Source organism: Carassius carassius, chromosome 21 (genome assembly GCF_963082965.1).
Source record: "Carassius carassius chromosome 21, fCarCar2.1, whole genome shotgun sequence".
Lineage (NCBI taxonomy): Eukaryota > Metazoa > Chordata > Actinopteri > Cypriniformes > Cyprinidae > Carassius > Carassius carassius.
This window is the reverse complement of record NC_081775.1, coordinates 29,472,297-29,493,256: the sequence shown is the minus strand read 5'-3', so window position 1 is coordinate 29,493,256 and position 20,960 is coordinate 29,472,297. Positions and strand designations below refer to the sequence as shown.

Here is a 20,960-nt window from a genome sequence, read left to right as displayed (position 1 = left end):
TGCTTTCTCCAATGAAAATGTCGTCTGGTCAGAATCCGGAGAGAAATAATTATGCACAGATCAAGCACCATTTACAAACCAAAACAGTCCAAAATGTGGATAATTGTGATGTTTTTATCAGCTGTTTGGACACTCATTCTGACGGCACCCATTCACTGCAGAGGATCCATTGATGAGCAAGTGATGCAATGTTAATTTCTTTAAATCTGTTCTGATAAAGAAACAAACTCATCTACATCTCGCATGTTCTGAGGATGATTATGTTTTCATTTTTGTGTGAACTAAGCACATTTCCAAATCTTCATTAACTGTAATGAAATATAATTTATTTTTGATTTTGGGGTTAAATATGACTCGAGCATTAGCAAGTTTCTCGTTTAGGATCACAGTTCAGTTCACATCGCGGAGTTTGGGTAACCACCCATCTCATGTCTATTTTCACCAGACGTTAGAGGCTATTTTAACCAGAAAACGCGTCAGCAGCTGATTCACTCTTCTTTGAGGTGATGTACCATCGCTGGCCAATGGCCACGTCCACATCTGTGAGCCCAGAGCGCAGCGGCACCAAAGTTAGTGCGTAAATAAGGCGGCGCAGCGCGGGGCGCCATGACTCACTCACTGTCACCTCCTCTGAGAAATACTGATTTCCCGAGGACCCTTCCGCTCAAAAGTGCGTGTGGAAACACAGAACTGCATTTGACTCGCTGAACTTGAGTTCTGTCGCTTCCACAGCGATGACAGGAGAAACTGAAGCGATGAACCGGAGACGCGCTGCGCGTCCATCTACCCAAACTCCCCCGGATCGCGTTCTCGCGTTCACTGACACGCTGCTGAGGTGAGTGTGCAGTCAGTCGCACAACTGCTAGACTACGTTGAGCATGCAATCATTATGCATAATATGCTACATTAGAAATAGCCTATTTTTTTCCGTTTGCAAACTTCGTGTGATGCGCGCTGGAGTCTACAGGTCGCTTCTGATAACTTCACATACGTGCTGCTGCGTTCAGTCCACGGTCTTTAAAATGTGTTCGTGTGTTTAGTGGTTGTGTTGGTGCATACTGATGTAATGCATAGATCAGTTGTGTGTTCCAGAGATTTCTGCATCCTCTCCCAGTTGTCACAATGATTTATGCATGATGGGCAACATGAAAAGGTTACCCTTGTCGTCTTGTATTGACTGGAGCAAAAATAGTTTGATTATAATGGTGATTTTTTTCTTTCGATTGCCTCTGCTCAAAAACAAACTGTTGAATCAGAAAATTGGAACTATGGTGGTGTGCATATTTTGAAAAGGAGGACACACATACTCATATAATAAGATATAATATATATGTAATATAATATATGACATACTTATATGCATAAGAATAATGCTGTGACTTTTCATTTATGATAGTAAGCTGTTCAGAATAATGGGGAAATGGTTAGGCAAATTATAATTACATTTTTACATTACATTAAAGTGTCATATTTTAGTATAGCAAATCTTGTTTTACTATAGTATATAATGTTTTTTTTGTAGCAGAATGAAGATTTTAGATTAAGATTCACATGAATATTTAAGGTGCTGCATATTGCTGTTTATCTATAAACACACACACACGCACACGCGCACGCACACACACACACACACACACACACACACACACACACGTGTATATATATATATTTGACATTAAGACGCATGAAATAACTGAACTTAAAAAAAATATTGTGTAATATTTTATATAAACTGCCCATATTCTTTCTTTCTATCTATCTATCTATCTATCTATCTATCTATCTATCTATCTATCTATCTATCTATCTATCTATCTATCCATCCATCCATCCATCCATCCATCCATCCACCCACCCACCCACCCACCCACCCATCTATCTATCTATCTATCTATCTATCTATCTATCTATCTATCTATCTATCTATCTATCTATCTATCTATCTATCTATCTATCTATCTATCTATCTATCCATCCATCCATCCATCCATCCATCCATCCATCCATCCATCCATCCATCCATCCATCCATCTATCTATCGATAATTCTATAACTTATATGTTGTAATTAAATTTCTTACATGCACATTTTTTAATGATTTCAGATATAGTAGCCAAATTTCCATAGACTACGACCACATTCAAATTCCATTACTCCACTTTCTTTCGCTCATGACAGAGAGGATATAATATATGAGTCTCTCAGCATGTCTCATCTGTTTCTCCTGAAGAGCTGTGGACCTGAGCTTTCAGTCAGGGGAGACAGAGCACTGTCTGCGTGCCCCTTCACCCTCTGCAGAGGTCTCACGCTTTGATGCTACATAAACACTGAGTCACAACGAGCAGTCAGTGACGGAACTCATTTCTGTCTTTGTGAAGCCTGTACATTAGGAAGCTTCAACCTGAATTACCTTTCAGCGGTGAAGCCTAAATATTTACCTCTCTTTATGTAAAAGCATGCAACCGTATCCATTAATTTCAGCAGAGGCTCTGGCGATTACAGGGAGAACGCTGTGGCTCCGGTTATTGTGTGGCCCTGCAGGGCTGTGATAAGTACTAGGCAAAGAAGACCAATAATTGTGATTTAATCTCAGTCAGAGAGAGTGTGGCCTACAGGTTGTGGAGAGACCACCGAGCTGAAACCCAGCGGATCAACTGTTTCTGTGATGAGCGAGACTGTCGGACCGCCCGCAGGCCGCCCCGATTTCTCCACAATCTCTAAATGAATAATAGAGACTCCTCTGAAGTCCTTAAGGAATTGATCAGTCTAAAAGAAATACTGACTAATCCTCAAAAAATTCCTTTAAAAATTATAATAAAAGTAACCAAACGATAGCAAAAGAACTCTGCTATAATTCATATCTTTTTAATAAGTCATATGACTGCTTTGTGTGAGGAATAGCCTAAAATATCTTTTTGTCTTGTGTCTGAACAAGAACCAATGAGGTTTGAGGTTTGCAATGTGATATTTGATGCACCTTGAAAAAACTGGTGTAAGATTTACTTTGAAACATCCGTCACACATTGTTAGTAAGTTTCACAAATAATACAATGTATTAAACATTATATTTCGAAGTAGAAAGACTGAAATATTTACTTGTAATACTACGTACTACATGGTTCCATAAACTGCTAAAACTTTCAAAATAAAATACAAACATTTAAATAAAACAAAATAAGAATGATACAATGATACATAAAATATTTCAAAAATTAATAAAAATGTTTTGTAGAAAAAATATTCATACACTTGTTGTTTTAAAAAAAAATAAAATTAAAAATGATTTAGCATCAATGAATCAAAATTAAATTCATCAATTTATACCAAACAATTATGGACTGAAGCTGGTAAAAATAGTTGCAGGTTACCACTTTTTACAGTATAATTTTAAATGATAATATAGTAGTAAATTACAGAGTTTTTGTGTGCACTTTTGCTATGAGAGTATTATATAGGCCTATGATTAATAATAATACAGTATTTTATTTGTAATGCATTTTTTTATAACCCAAAGCGCTACAGTAAAACAGAAACAAAAAAATACATTTAAAACAACCTTAAATAAATGCGTCATAATCAGCTTTATAAAGTGATCCAGGATTGGTGCATTTCTGATGTTAAAAGGAAGTGCATTCCATAAGTTGGGGACTTTGAATGAAAAAGCTCTTTCTCCCATGATTAAATATAAATATCTAATATTAAGTAGAAGATATATCTCTCACAAGACTGCTTGCTTCTGTTCGCTGAGTTGATGAGCTGTTTTGGTGAATCGTTTCATGTGCACGACCATACGGGTGCCAGTCTGGCAAAGCTCAAGGTCTCTTAATGATGTTAGTGAAAATCATCTGGCTGTCAGTTTAATTTACTGTGTGCGCAAGGACTAAAACAACAAATGCTTCAGTTGTGTCCCTCACCACGGGCGAGTGTTGTCAATCTGATTGAGCACCGCTCCTTAAAGGAATAGTTCACACCAAAATAAAAATTTCCTGAAATTTTACACTCACCCTCATGTCATCTGAGATGTATATGTGTTTGTTTCTTCATCAGAACAGATTTGGAGAAATGTAGCATTGGATCATGCTTCAGCAATGGATCCTCTGCAGTGAATGGGTGCCGTCAGAATGAGAGTCAAAACAGCTGATAAAAACATTGCAATAATCCACAAGTAATCCACACCACTCCAGTCAAGCAGCTAACATCTTGTGAAACAAAACACTGCATGTTTGTAAGAAACAAATACGTCATTAGGGTGTTTTAATTTTAAACTATAGCTTTTGGCAAAAATCCATAATCCATAATAACGTTTCCTCTAGTAAAAAAAAAAGTCCATCTCCTGTTGTTTGTCACATCAAAACCCACCTACATATTTCTTTAGAGCTGTTTTGGATTCTCTTCACTTGTTTGATCTGTGTAGATTTCTCTCCTGATTCAGACAGGATTACATTTTTCAATGGGGAAAACACAATATTATGGATTTTGGATCTATATTTTAGCCAGAAGCAGCGGATTGACGTTAAAAACATGGCTTTGATTATTACAGACACACATATTTTCACTTCACCAGACGTTAAGTGATGGACTGGAGTGATGTGTATTACTTTTGATGTTTTTATCAGCTGTTTGGACGCTCATTCTGACGGCACCCATTCACTGCAGAGCATCCATTGGTGAGCAAGTGACGGAATTCTACATTTCTCCAAATCTGATGAAGAAACAAACTCATCTACATCTTGAAACGCCTGAGGGTGAGATAAAAAAAAAAAACAGTTATATTTTTGGGTGAACTAATTCTATGATGTTTATAACTCAACTAAACTGAAGATGATGAGCGTTGATAGCAGCTCAGGAGAGAGCAGCAACTCTTACTGTTGATCTTACTGTCATCAACAGTGGGCAGACGGTGTAGCGCAGACAGGAGGGCTGGTGTGCAATGCATCATAGCAGCTCAAAGCGAGCCAGCTGAGGCTCTGAACAGCTGGCGTATCAGCATGGAGTTCCGCTCGATGCGCCGGTGAGGCCCAAAGGTCAGACGCTGGTTGATGTCAGGATGGGGAGAGCAGAGAAAGAGAGAGCGCTGAATGCACACTGAACTGTCTGTCTCCGTCCTAGCACTAGTATTATCATGCTGAGCCTCGCAAACCTTGGACAGGATTCAGTTTCTTTGGCCTGTGTGTAGAAATACAATAGCAGTTGCGTTCAGACAGGAGACCGAAGGAAATGAATGATGACGCTCACAAAACATCAGAAGGGAGATAATGCGACAGGGGATTTGTGATAAAAAAAAACTAGTTGTAAGGGAATGTGAAATCAAAATTGACCAACATTTAACATCCTTGGCCATATTATGCATGGTTCATCAGTGCATGTTTGTTTATATATATCTATATATATATCTATATATATATATATAGTCTTTCATCAAAAAGCAATAACTTTCTCTGACTGTCATAAGACTTTAGTTTCTCCAGGTGTGTTGGGAAAATAATATTAATCATCCATTTTTGAGAATAACATCCACAGACAAGTGAAATCCAGATCTTAATGCATAGCATATGACTTTCTGAATATATAGATGTGCCAAAATGTGCAGCATGACAAATAGACCAGAAGTAATATTAACCATGAATTTCTAATATTGCTCTCTTCACTGATAAGATCCAATACATTTTATACACTACCATTCAAAAGTATCTGATGTTCACCAAGCCTGCATTTATTTGATGAAGAATATTGTGAAATATTATAACAGTTTCAAACAACTGTTTTCTTTTTGAGTATATTGTAAAATGTAACATATTTCTGTGATCAAAACTGTATTTTCAGCATCATTACTCCAATCTTCAGTGTCACATGATCTTTAGAAATCGTTCTTATATGCTGATTTGCTGGCCAAGGAACATTTCTGATTATTATCAGTGTTAAAAACAGTTGAGCTGCTTCATATTTTTTTGTGGAAATGGCGATACTTTTTTCTCAGAATTCTCTGATGAATATAAGGTTTAAAAGAACAGCATTTATTTAAAACATGAATCTCTTCTAACATTATTAATTGTCTCTTTTGATCAAGGTATTGCATCCTTACTAAATACAAGTATTGATTGATTTAAAAAATGCATAAAAAAAGCTAGCACTGACCCCAAACTTTCCAAACACTTGAGTAAATGTAAATGTAAATGCAGTTTTTTTGTTGACTTTAATGCTGGTTATTTTTTAATTGATAAATTCAAGGGAATAAACTAGTTCCCCAAACATTGCCTTTGTTGTGGGTAATAAATGTAAAATTGCTAATCATGTTTTAAACAAGAAAGAGAATGTTTAAAAGGTTTGTTTTGAAGTGCAATAGTTTGATAATTGCTAGAATATAAATACTTTGTGTTGCACAAGCCAAACCCTGACCCCATGTGCACATGCATCTTTCTTAATACAAAAATAACAGTTTTTGGTATTAATGAAGAACATTGCATTGCACAAAAGGTTTTTCAGATAAAAAAAAGGTTCATTTTAGAACTAGTCACTAAAAGATTCTTTAAGAAACCCAAAATGGTTATTCTAAATGGTTGGGAACATTTATTTTTGAGAGTGTGTGTCAGCACCAGGCTAAAAGCTTGTGTTTTCTAAAGCACAGTTGCTGGTTGAGTGAAGCAGGAGTAATTTTGTTTCCTAACACCTCCGTAGTGTCCAGCCAGCAGCAAGAGTCACCTCTGTGCCTCATTAAGCCGGAAATCAGATCAATATTTCTACTAATGTCAGAAACGTGAGAGCGTCTGAGTAGGAGTGTTAAGCTTGCATGCATTTCTCATCTCAATGTTAATTGATAGAGTCACAAACGGATTGTAGGCGATCTCATTAGAAATAATTAGTGTCAATCTAGAAAAATAATAGAGTAATGAAAAAAAAAATCATCGTTTTTTTTTCAGGTGAAAATGAATCATGTGTATGGTTTATGATCAAGTGGTTTCCTGTATGTGGGCAGACTCACTGTCACAGCCTAGCACAGTTGAATTTATTCTGACATCATTATAAACAGAGAAGCAACAGACGGCAAAAAAGATTAATTATCCTGTCCGTCTGATTCTGCTCATGTCTTTTGGCAGAACATTGGTTAAGGTAGAAAAATGACTGAACAGAACAGAAGATTTTAATTTCTAAAGGTCAGGAAGCCAGAAATCTCACAAAAGAAACAAACCAATACATCACTGTCAGTAGGCACAGAAAAAAGGGGGATTTTGTTGTGCACCTGAGGGATTTGCCTTAAATCATGCAATATTTGAATGTTATTAAATATGATTTCTTAACTTACTAAGCTTTTTTCTGTGTCTTATGGCAAGCAGCAAGGATTGGCTTGATTAAAGTGGAAATTAGAGAGCATGAAAATGCCAAAAATGTAAAACATTCTCAGATTTCTTTTTTTTTGGAGGAAGCCTTGTGTTTTTGCCCATTGGGTGCATTTTTCATGACTGTGAGTTACCAAAAAAAAGAAATCTTGCTGTTTGGCTTCATTCAGAACCGACCAGAGTCTCACAGGACACAATCTCGTTAAAACCCCTGTGAAAGGTTGTTTTCTGCATCTGTGGTTTCCTTCGCTCAGAAACAATCTGGAACTCGGGTTTTACATGTTCTGAAGAAAATAAGAGTGCTTGACAGAGCGTAACTATGCTGGATGCTGCTTTGCAGTTGCTAAGGTGCTTCTGTCTGGTAACTAGGGTATTTCAAATAACTGCTATAGACTATTTTGGGTTGTTTTACTCTCTTTTTACTCTCTCTGCTTTTTTTAAACCAGCAAATGAAAATAAATAATGTGCACAAATGTATGTGCAATCATTTTATTTTCTATTTATGCATCAGTTTGTCACATTTTCAGAATAATCTGTGATATGGCACGTCATCTATCAAGTTCTCGAGGTGCTGTTAATGTTTGGCTTTCAATGAAGTCAGCGTGTTTTTTTATTAAATGCCCGAAGTAAGATTTGTGGTGAACACAAGCTCAGATACTTTCAAAGTTTCTACAAAACAAAATACATCAGTAATACCCCATTCATAGTTTGCTCATTAGTCTCAAAAAGTGAAGATCATCTTGATAACCAAAATGTGTAAAAATCATAAACTTGTCGCATAATTGATATTCTGCTTTAATTAAAACAATTTGAATTTTTGTAACCTTTTTTTTTACCCTTTTTTTTGAGGGAACAAACTGGGTTGGCCTACAAAAATACGTGTCTTTAATATGTGAATTTTCATGACCATTTTCCAGTCTCTCCCAGATTTAGGTTACTGTACCTTTAAGACTATGTGAAAACTACCTCTGAACAAGCTGTCTTTGCAGCTTTAATAAAGTTGTGCATGTTAGAGTATGGCTAAACAATCAATAATTAACCTTTATAATTTTGACAACTTTTTCAATATAATTTGTCTTGGAATGTAGAATTTTAATATCTATTTATTGGAAAAATGTGAACATTTTAGTTGTGTGCATTAGACAGCAACTTTTCATTTTTGTTGTCCCATTTTTTTTAATGTTTGACATGTCGAATGAATCACTTCGGGAGAAATATATATAAATAAAAGCATTTGTTTTGTTGAGGATCCCTCATGGAGAGAAATATTGAATTAATGAATCTATATATCATTATCCACTGGAACTGGCTCATAATTTTATGCCAAACGATTGCACACTTCATTATAATGCATGAGCGTTGGTTTAAAAGTTGCCTGTCTGATAAATAAATCCACTTCACTGATAAAGCTTCATTTTCTCTTTCTGTTTTCAGGGTTCATCAGTCTTCAAACCAAACCAGTATGGCTGCTTTACGACCAGATCTCTCCTGATTGAAGCCGTTTGCCTAAAAATTTTGTGACGCACTGAGAACTGCTCTTCAGCCAAAAATATCTCCTCAGCATATGCCAAAGTTCTTTTAGCTTTGTCCTTGTTATCCGCTTTACAACCTCAGTGACATCAGCCAACGCCATGCAGACTTTCAATGCGAATCCGATTCTGGAGTGACCGTCAGCACCATGTGGACTGTTTACAACCACTGCAGATGCACACAAAAAAGACGGGAAGCTCTTGTTTTAAAAAGTGTATGAACACATTAACAGTGCTTTATAAATGTGAAAAGAGAGATGGAGAACACTTTGACACCTTCGCATGTCAATGCATTGACGCATATCTAAGACAGATTGCGCATGCATCAAACCTAATACCTGGAAACCTCTTTAGTACCTTAATAGATCACACAGATTGCAACAAGGCCTTTGTGTCATTCTCATTGTTCTGTATGATGTTGCAGCTGCACATGGTTATGAACATGTCAAAACAACTCTTGAATTTATGACTTTATGACAAAATAATCTGACATTCTCCGCAGCATAATATGTTTAGTTCCTCTTGTTTATTCCTTCACCCACAGCTATTTTCCAAAAACATACATCACTAAAAGCTCATCTAGGAGAAGTGAGACACAACAGGTTAAATTTCATCACGTTCCCTCACGTTCCTTCCAGCAATGCTGGAAATTCCCCAATGTTCTTGTACCACTGCCAATGCAGTAGTGCCGTTTTCATTGTTTTCTTGGAGAGAGTCCAATATTAAGGTGCAAATCGAACTGACTCCCCATTATCATACCTTTATTAAATGCCTGGACATCTTTAACAGATGATTCCCCTCAAAGTCAACATGACCCCGGAGTCGTTCCTCGGAAACTGTACCAACTGCAGCCAGGTTCTCATCCCGGAGCTGAATGTCATGAAGGCTGTTGTTCTGGGAATGGTGTTGGCGATCTTCATCATTTTTGGCGTTCTGGGCAACATCCTGGTCATCCTCTCGGTGGCTTGCCATCGTAATCTACGCACAGTTACCCATTACTTTATTGTGAACTTGGCGGTTGCGGACCTTTTGCTGAGTTCTACGGTTCTTCCATTTTCTACAGTCTTTGAAATGTTGGGTCGTTGGATTTTCGGACGCCCGTTTTGTGACGTTTGGGCGGCAATGGACGTCTTGTGCTGTACTGCGTCAATCATGAGCTTATGTGTGATTTCAGTGGACCGATATATCGGCGTTAGTTATCCTCTGCAATATCCGTCCATCGTAACGGAACGACGGGCATTGCTTGCACTCGTTGTTTTGTGGGCTCTGTCCATTACCATCTCAATTGGACCTCTTTTTGGATGGAAGGAACCGGCACCGGAGGACGAGTCCATATGCAAGATAACCGAAGAACCCGGCTATGCCATTTTCTCTGCGTTAGGGTCCTTCTATCTCCCTCTAGTGGTGATTCTGTCAATGTATTGCCGCGTGTACGTGGTTGCAAGGAGGGAGACCCGAGGTCTGATTAGCGGACAGATAACTGAAAAGTCAGATCATACCACCGAGGCTGTAACTTTGCGGATACACCGTGGGAACACGACGGTGTCCGAAGATGAGGCCTTGCGCAACCGGACACACTTCGCGTTGCGTCTGCTCAAGTTCTCCCGAGAGAAGAAGGCCGCTAAGACCCTGGGCATTGTGGTTGGATGCTTCGTCCTTTGTTGGCTTCCGTTTTTCCTGGTTCTTCCGATCGGCAAGTGACTCACTTTTTACATTTGATTATAAGCAAATACCAGATTGTGAAATTGAAGATACCTTTGTCTGCCAAATCTACGCCAAAAAATGCATTAGTAATATATTTGACACAACAGGCACACAAGTAGAAAAAATATATTAAGAGAAAACTGGTGGCTGTAAGAAAAGAGTTGCACCTTTCAGTTTTGGTTCTTTCTCAGATTTATTTGTTTGAGAAAGACTTTTATTCTTATCTTTTTTTTGTCATGAAAATTCAGTGTCACACCAAAGACATATTTAAATAAATAAACACATTTCCTTTGTCTTTGGAGTGTTACAAATGTTTTGTGCATATACAGTATAAGATCCATAAAGTCACAAAGATTGAAGTTTGAAACCCAAAGAGATATTCTTTCTAAAAGTTAAGACTCATGCACGCCTTCATAAAATGCCACATTTAAATACCCCCCAACATGTCTATGTCACTGTGTTGGAAGCTTTGCATAACACCGCCTAACACCGAAAGAATGCATAACTTTTATTCTCATTGTAGTATTGTTGCCGCCGCCATGGAAGCTGATATTCCAAATATGGTCACACGCTTGAGGTATTCGACCAATCACAGCGCACTGGTTAGCTGGCCAATCAGAGCACACCTCACTTTTCAGAACGATGAGCTTTGTAAGAAAAGTGTTTCAGAAAGGTGGGGCAGAGAGGAGCAACAATAATGTACAGAGTGTGGAAAATAATGTATTTTTTAACCTTAAACCATGTAAACACATAGCATTACACCAAATGCATAAAATAATGTACTCTTTAGCAAAGTCATGTGACCCATTTAAACATGTTTTTAACATTGGTAACACCAATGGAAAAAGCTTAATTATTTATTTTTTAAGATATTTAAATATTTTAATGTGTGTTTCTAAATTATTTTTGTTTAGATATTTGGTGTATAACGATGAAGAGTAAAAACATTTGACATATTATTTAATAGACACTTATGACCCCTAGATGAGCCATTCACCTGTTTGTCAAAAGCATTGATTGTTTTTTTTCTTTCTATAACGTGTTTGAATTATCTTGGATTGACAGGAAAAAAAGTGATTTAGTGTGATTTACTGCAAGCTACAAAACAAAAATGATGCCATATCTGACTGTTTTCATGATTTTGCAAGTGTAAACTTGGCAAAGTTAAGGAGATGTCGACCTTTCCCCATTCAGATCAATAGGAATTGTACGGAGTAATACATTTCCACCAAGTGAACCTGCTTACCTCAAAAAGGACAGTGTCAGTGGTCAATCTGGTTTAAATGATTAGAAGACTGAAAATCATTTAAAGAGTTCTAGTTGACTTTGAGATGAGATGCTCTTTGCATTGTATGAAATATCTGGTCTGACAGAAATAGGTTAACAGACATGCACATTTTTCCAAATGATAGTAGATGGGAAAATAATAACCTCAAGTGGGTAAAAAGCTACCATGTGGAGAATCGAGAAGATTGGTCAAATATTTGAGTCCACGCAGGCCTCGGCTGTTAGTGTTTTAGTGAGTTTAGCATGTAAACAGGTCGAAAGAATCAACTCTCTTGTGGTTAGGCAAATCTTGTAGTGCAGCAGAAGTGTTTGTTGTGCCAATGGTTTAAAGGATGTTTGTTTAATCCTTCGTTTAGAGTGTTCTCTCAGAAAACAGGGTCACGGGTGTTTACGCAATATGTTTGGCTTCAGAAATGAATTTCACAGAGAGTCAGAACAATCTGTAATTCCCTTAATGCACAGCAGAGCTTCTCGGGTTCCCCAGATATGAATTTAGCTGTTATTATATTTCCCACCCCTGCAGTAGGGCTCTAAGGAGACCTTTCGGTTCAAGGTCAGTCAGAGTTAAACCACATAATAGAGTCTATTCGGTTTCAAAAAGAGAAAGAATCCAGTAAACTGTATTTTTGGAAACCCAGTGCAAACAAATAGCACAGTCTTATGAATCTGCGGTAAACCTGGGGAGCCTGTTTACTCAAAATGACATGAAAATGACTCACGATTTGCACGATATTGAATCGCTTGCTAATTAACTGGCATTAAATTGCATATAATAGAGTGTTTAATAAAGCTCAGGGGATTCAGTGACCTTATCAGTATGACTCAGTTTGAGACACAGCACACAGTGAAATCTAAAACACTGCTTTCAATAGGAAAGTTGTTCGTTTAATGTTACGCCGGTCGATGCAAATCTATTTTTGCATGTATGACATCTCGCTGTAAAGCTGAGAGACCCTTTCGCTCATTATGAAGTCTCCATTTAGTTTTCTGATAATTAAAAGCAACAAGTTAATAGTTTTCCCAGAAAAGTAATGCTATTATCATCACTATATGGATGACTGGAGCTGGATGACTGTATGGATTTTTATGTCATAAAAATGCTGTGTGTTATAATATCGAGGGGAACGAATAATCTTTTATTATGTTCTTCACAATACATATGCGCCATATTGTTTAATTATTTAAAAATAATTGTAAATGATTCATTTATTATTATTATTTCTCTATATTTTTATCGCTTCCTCTATTTTGTAATCTTTTTAATCGTAATCTTTTAAAACAGTAGTTTAATAATGAGTTTTGAAAAGATTTAAATGCAATCTTTATCAAAATAAAATCAATTTAAATTAAAACAAATCAAAATAAGTACTATTTTTGTATACTTCACAACATTATGTTAAGATGCCTAAATTCACTTATAGCATTTAAAGCATTATTTAAATGAATTAAATTAGGTTTAATTTTAAATGATTGTGACAAAATAGTGTATTTTTTTATGCATCACTGAAACAAATTTGGTGTTGAAACTATTTACAGAAAATGCTAGTTTTCCAATAAATGAAAAGAAATCGCAAGGAACACGTAGAATTAAACATGACATTTTAAAATAAAATTAGTGTTTTCTAGTACACTGTCTTAAAAAAATGTTTAACAGTGTAAAAACTTCAGTTTAATTTAAGTAAATAAATAAATAAATAAATAAAAAATAGATGTAGAAACTATTTTCACACAGAAATGTCAAACTTTTACAATAAATTACAAAGAAATGGCAAGGAATTAAACATGACATTTTGTAGTAGAAATAGTATTTTCTTGTCAAATTTCTTGTTAAATAGTAACATCAGTTTTTACAATGTCAATACATTTAAATAAATAAATAAATATTCTGAAGCCCTGAAAAAAAATCAATAAGTTCTACAATGAATTACAAAGAAAGCATAGCACATGCATATTATGCCTATTGCTCTTTTGTTGGTTTTGATTGCTTCTATTGTCCTCAATTGTAAGTCACTTCTGATAAAAGCGCCTGCTAAATGACTAAATATACATTTTATTTTTTACATTAACTGCTGCTATGGTAGTCTGGCAGAAATTGTTCTTACTATGAATTAGTGAAGTTTATGTCTCAATGTGTTTGTTTGGTGGGCCAGTAGCTGTTTAGGACATTTTTTTTGTCACCTGAATCCGATTCTCTTATATTTCATGAGATGTGAGCTTTGTGTGTCATAAGTTTCCAGGCAAACCTGCGTCAAGCAGGCATGAATTGCATGTATTTGAAGATGAACACAGTCATACTTGAACGTATACACGAGCCCTTTTAGCATTGAATTCATGTCTGAAATTCTCACGTGGCATAAACTCTCTCTTTTCTCTGATCATTTACTCAGACAAGGAACCATGGGAAATGAGGCAGGAGGTACCAAACAGCTCAGGCTGAAAGAAATGAAATTGAAAACGAGCTCAGTCATTCTGTATTTCTGGAAGCGTTTGCAGACTGGATGAGTAAATAGAGTAAAATGCAGTAGGGATCCATAAGGCTTTAATAAACAATGGGCATCAGTATCTTCTGTGGTTAATATTACATTAGAGCTAATATTAAAGACCAGCAGGCTTGGCATTAAGAAAAGCTCAGACAAATGATTTTAGTTTTAGAGAGCTTCTCAAACATTTAACTTTGACTTACACTGATAAAATGAACAGGCTGCTAAAGTAAGTCACATTATTTGATGGATTTAACTTCAGTAATACCAAAGTTGTGCAGTTTTAAAATACCACAATTATTTTTAAGTACGCGTTATAGGAATATTGGCCCTTTTTTATTTGATCAAATTGCTTATTTTATTTTCAACTTTATTTTATGCTTATTAACTAATTTCCTGAGTTTTAATAAAATTAACATTAACTCAAAATATAAAAAAAATGTCACATTTTTGCAAAGTCTAAGTACTAAAATAAAGTAAATAATTTAAATAAACAAACTTAAACTTAAATGTACAGACGTAAAAACAAAAGCGAATAAAAATGACAAAAACACTCGTCAAAATGACTAAAACGTTAAAAATTATAATGAAAATAAAATTTTTATCAAAATACTAACAAGATGTTAGTATATGATAACATGATAGAAAATTACATTTTTAAAGATCTTTTTTTACTATATATTTCACATTTAGCATACTTGAGGGTGTAAGATCATAAACTCAGATGCTTTTATATTTACTTTTATTTAGCATTTATTTGATTTCAAGAAACAAAAATAGCTTTTTTATGGTTTTAGTTTTAGTGAACTTTAATAAGCCTTTTCTAGACTTACAGGAGTGATAATCATAGTTTAAAGCGATCTAATAATAATTATAAAAACAGTGAGTAATAATAGCTATTAATATGAAATCACATATTTAGGATTGGAGGTAATAGTTTAAAAATTGGCCATTGAAAACACAGTTGAAAGCCACTGAATAATCTGAATATTAGGTCCTTCTTTTGTGGTTCCAAATGTATATGGTGGTCCTTTGGGGCTGACATCAGTTTCCTGAGAACATCCTGGTCACTTTTTGTACTACGCTTAACATAGGACTGTGTCAGAGGTCTTTGTGTGTTAGCAGTAATTTATGACGACATCAGATATGCTCAGCGGCCCTCATTCATGATGACTAAGAGAAGATCCGGTAGTCAAAGACACTGTTATACATATGCACAGTCATTATCATTATAGGCTTGGATGAAATTGCTTTTGTTTTCTCATTTTGACTTCTTTCAATTTAATGCATTATTGCATTGGATCCGCTATTTATATTTCTGCACACATCACTCGAGATACAGTGGAACATGAGTCATTTAATGTTTCCATTTTATATTGTTCTCTCTCTTTATACATTAGAACATTAACATCAGAAGCTGGATGAATGAAGACTAGTCAAGAAGATGTCCAGATTAGAAATCATTCCAGAATATTGTGATTTTCTATTAATATAAACTTTATTTAGGACCATTATTATTATTATTTTTAAAGCTGGTGTTTAATTGTCATGAAAATAATGTCAAAATAAAGCATTTCCAAGGATGCAACTAAAGAAATTGATACAAACAAATATGTAAATTAATAAATTTTACATTCAGATCAGTACTAAAAATTAAATGTAATTATTGTTATTATTATTTTGGCATTAGTCATGATTGATTGAAAATTTTTTGGCTAAAAATGTGTTTAATCATTGTAATTTAAATAATGTCAAAATAAATTGTTTCCAGGATATATTTAACTAAAAAATCAAAAGAAATAGATTTTAAACAAATATTTTCTTTATATTTGTTTTAAAAATAAATGACAAATAAATTTGACAGACAAATACATTTTTAAATAATTTTATTTGTGTTATAGTTAATTACTATGTCTAATTAATATGAAAACAATTTCTGGTAAAAATCTGTTTAATTGTCATAAAAAATATTGTCTAAAACAAAAGGCATTTCTAGGTTATATTTCACACCAAAATAAAAATGAAGAAAGTGATTAATATACATTATATTTACATGGTGAGAAACTGTATAGTTAAAATGTGTTTAACTGGGATTTTTTTGAATGAATAAATGAATGAATTAATGAATGAAATTAAACGAACAGATACATGTAAAATATTTCTGTTTTGTATTACAGTCATGATGACAATTTGTGGCACAAAAATGTTAATGGTCCTCATGGTCCCATTTTTGAACGTAAAATAAAAAAAGTGTGGCGTTTAGAGACTGTCAGCCTGTTCATCGTTGAGTGTAAAAGCCCCTAGCTCTAGACTCACTCTTAAAGTGTGTTACGCAGCGAACCCAGCTTTCTGTTCTGAGGACAGGTGCTGCGTCTCAAGGCCAGGTGGTTTTGCTGGACACTTGAATGCTTTTAATGGTACTACCAGCGTAAAAAGAAAATCCAGTGGGTGTGTGAACTGTTAAATATATCGATGTGGCTTTCTGTGCCTGTGTCCTTTATAACACTGAACAATTCCCTTCCACTGAAAGGTCCTTCTCTGATCATATTGAGCCGGATTTATTATGGCAATTTGAATAAAACAATTAAACATGGTTAACGGAGGAGCGTGCCAGCGTGAGATCAGATCAGATGCTATAAAAAGACTTGGTCGGCATTGTGATGCATGACGTAGTTATCCGTCCTGTCACACCGAGGCAGCGGCGAGAACAATGCTTTCAGAAGCATTCACACGTTTTTCTCTTTTCCAGACATAACCTTTCTCATTTTCTGCTCCTTATCTATTAATTTCAGGTCCCATTAATTATCCCCAGTGCATGACAGAGATGAGTCTTCAATCGTTTCACAGAGAGAATGAAATCTTTAAATCCCAAAAGCCTGGACTTGACTTGTTGATTTTTATATGTATCTTAATAAAAACACCTGAAACTTTTCTTTTCATGTTGCATGAAACTCATCTGCTTTTATGAGGTTATTTTTTGCGTGCATGTCATTTTACAACTGATGTCAGAACTTCAGGATAAAATATTCCAATAATCTCATGTAAACAGATTTTTTGCTATAATCGGTTTATTGATTTGATATTGATACCGGTCCTATTTGTTTTAAAATGAAACATTTTGATTTTATTGTGAATGATTCTTCAGTGGACATTATTCACACTCTGACATGAATATTTATTAATATTTAGTTTCATTACTAACTGATTATAGAAGAAAAATAGGTTGCAAATGTGATCTCACTAACTTTAAAATGAATTGTTTATAATAAAAAAAAATTGTATGTGTGTGTCCAGTATGAGAGGAAATTACGGAGACCATAAAGGCACATGGTGGTGGAAAAACAATTTTTACTTTTTTTTTTTTGCAACCACTTCCTGGTTACATTACAGCTTGCAGTGGTTCATAAAACTCTTAAAGAAGATGATGAAAACATCAAATATGCTATAGAACGTATTAAAAATAGGCTACAGTGTACATGCAAACAGATGAGACCAAAATATGAGTCGAATTGCACAATAAGCATTTCTTTTCCATAGAAAAGTGCACTTAACTTGGCTTAATATAACAGTGATAAAAAGCCAAATTGTATATTTTACTACAAATATACACTATGCACAGGAAAGGAAAGCAAAGTGTCAATCCATTAAGCAATGTTTTGTTTACGGTGAGAAACTGCACGTATTCTGGGCTCGCAGGTATTTTTTGCTAAACAGATCTGGTCTTTTTAAATCACCATCTTCATCCATTAGCCTACCTTAAGCATTTCTGTGGGGGAGAAGCTTAATGTTTAGCACTTTGCGTTCATTCTGCTTTAGTAGCATTATTAATAAGGTTATTAATATTAATAATGCTTTTAGTATAAACAGAAATTATAATCAAATTTGGTCCTCCAATGTCACTGTTTTAAAACATTGACCCAAAACCGTGCCTTTAAACAAGCACTGACTGTATTTCTTAATAGGCCTACTTGAGTCCAAGTTCAAAATAAAACTTTATGAACCGCTCCATTGTGAATGTATGGAGCTGCATGAGCCACTGCTGTACACTGCAAGCTGTAAAGTAAACAGGAAGTGATTGTCTGAACTCAATTGTTTTTGCCAGAAAATGCAAAAATGTTGTGAGAGAACGCAAAAGTTTTTTGAAAGAATGAAAAATATTTTGTCCCACCTCAGTTTTTTTCACTACCATGTCCCTTTAGGGGCTCCGTAGAAAATACTTGGTGAAGTGGTCAACCAATATATATAGAAAAATAAATACATTTTATGTATTGTTTTATACTGTATTTTTTATAAATTTTTTCACAATTTAACAAAATAAGTTTTCTATTTTTTATATGTTTTTTTAAAATAATTTTATTAAAAAATGTTTTCTAATCTAAATCACTTTATATATAAATATTTAAATATAAAGTTAATTTAAATTAGTGCTGTCAAACATAAATCGCATCCAAATTTTTCAAAGTTTTTGTTTACATAATATTTGTGTGTACTGTGTATTTATTATGTATAAAGACACACACATACAACATATATTTTTATTGCTGTATTTACTGTACATGTGTTTATATTCATATATATTATATCATATATAAATATATTTAATATATAAACGTAACATATTTTTATGAAATAAATGCATGTATGTATTTGCATTATTTATACACAGTACACACACATATAAACAAAGATTTATTTTGGATGTGATTAATCCTGATAAATCGTTTGACAGCACTAATTGAAATATTAATTTTAAAAAAATGTGAAAAATATTTTTAAATATAGTATATATATATATATATATATATATGGTATAGAATTTGAAAAATATAGAAAAGATTAGAGCACATTAAGTTAAATTGTGTATATAAAACACACAATTTAACTTAAAATATGCTGTAATTATTATATTTTAAATGTGCCCAATTATATGTGTATATCTATATATATATATATATATATATAACTATATCTATATATCTATATCTATCTATATTTATCTATATCTCTATATATCTCTCTATATATATCTCTCTCTCTCTCTCTCTCTCTCTATATATATATATACCGTAATGATTAATATTTGAATAATCATTACTTTTTTTTATGTTTGATCCATAAAAATATGTTAAAAATATGTTAAAATGTTACGATGCTGGTCTATTAAAGTTCCTTACACTGATTCCCCTGACGAATTTTTAAATCCTCAAATAATCTGTCTGTGTTTTTCTACATCTAGGTTCCATCTTCCCGACATACAGACCCTCGGACACCGTCTTCAAGATCACGTTTTGGCTGGGCTACTTCAACAGCTGCATCAACCCCATCATCTACCCCTGCTCCAGTCAGGAGTTTAAGAAAGCCTTCCTGAGCGTGTTGGGCGCCCGCTGCCTCCGCAAGAGATCTACGCCGTCCCACGCGCTCTACCAGAGCCACAGTCCCCGGCACGGCCAGTCCCAGATCCTCGGCCTGACGAGCCGCGACAACCCGTCCCACCTGAGCCCATCCTCCTCCATCGTTCTGTCCCGCAGCCCGTCCTCCCGGGACGGCCGGGAATGGCAGGCCCCTTCCAGGACGTCCTCAGCGGGGACGACCGGGGTCAGTGCTGGGGTGAGCGTGGGAGCCAAAGTGGCGGGAATGTGTGGTAAGAACCTGCTGAGGACATGCTGCTGCGTGAGATTGGATTCTCCACAGCCCGAGCCGCCCACGCACAACTCGCTTCCCGTCATCAAAATCCATCAGCTCTCGCTGTGTGAGGACGGGGACGCCGTGTGAATGAGCATGCTGGGGAAATCACTCCACTCATGCGGGCTGTGATGCCACTTGACAGAGCCTCAGACTGGAGAACACAAACTGATGAAGAAAAGAGAGCTTTTGATTGAAACGATCAGCGATGGGAACATGGAAAGCTGCTGCGACACTGTCGATGCTTAATAAAGGCAGCATGGCTCAGCTTTGCATGACAACTCTGTCTTTATTTACTCACTCTCATGTCTTTCCAAACCTGTGGAATGACAGTCGGTGAACTGAAATGCAAATAAGATTTTGCAGCTTCGACAGATGGAAGGGCATTAACTTTAACCCTGTAAAGAATGAGATAGGAAATAAGAGTAAAAGAAATCTTTTTTTTTTTTCAAATATATAGATATATAAGGTAGGTTTGAATTTGTGTGTTTTGATACACCAGGCATTTATGGCTGATAATGTAAAGTATGATATAGGAGAATATGCATCTTATACTTGAGGAGGAAAAACAAACTCAGTTGCAATGACCTTTTGTTGTTTTATGTTTTTAGGTTTGGAATGACATGAGTGTGAACAAATAATGACGGAAATATGATTTTTGAGTGAACTATTCCTTTAAAAGGAGGATGTCCAGGACGTTTGCTTGGAAAGTATGGTGGTCATTATCATTCTGCATGGGTCTGTGATAATATACCAGCATTTTTTTTTTTAATCAATAGCAGTTTTAACATGTCTAATATGTAAAGAAATTAATATTATATTTTTAACTGTTGTTCTCCAGTTCATATCTTGTTTGATTAATGCTCAGAAATTGCACTGTAGTTGATGTTTGAGTATGATTCAGAAGTCCATTTCACCTGAAGACTGATTGTGACGACGCACAG

At 35.2% G+C, this 20,960-nt stretch overlaps 1 protein-coding gene across 1 annotated transcript; it reads left to right on the top strand.

The window, feature by feature from the left end:
- The first annotated feature begins 424 nt into the window (after positions 1–424).
- LOC132098093 (alpha-1A adrenergic receptor-like) lies at positions 425–20,808 on the top strand. Its single transcript, XM_059504216.1, has 3 exons — positions 425–835; positions 8,769–10,556; positions 19,571–20,808. Exons 2-3 carry the CDS (start codon positions 9,653–9,655, stop codon positions 20,104–20,106), a joined length of 1,440 nt encoding a protein of 479 aa, XP_059360199.1. The 5' UTR covers positions 425–835; positions 8,769–9,652; the 3' UTR covers positions 20,107–20,808.
- The last annotated feature ends 152 nt before the right edge of the window (positions 20,809–20,960 follow it).

What these genes read in the sequence shown, in the direction of transcription:
- LOC132098093 (XM_059504216.1), top strand. Translation starts at nt 9,653, where the DNA reads ATGATTCCCCTCAAAGTCAACATGACCCCGGAGTCGTTCCTCGGAAAC. An exon ending in TTTCCTGGTTCTTCCGATCG is followed by an intron (nt 10,557 to 19,570) that starts GCAAGTGACTCA and finishes TTCTACATCTAG; the next exon opens with GTTCCATCTTCCCGACATAC.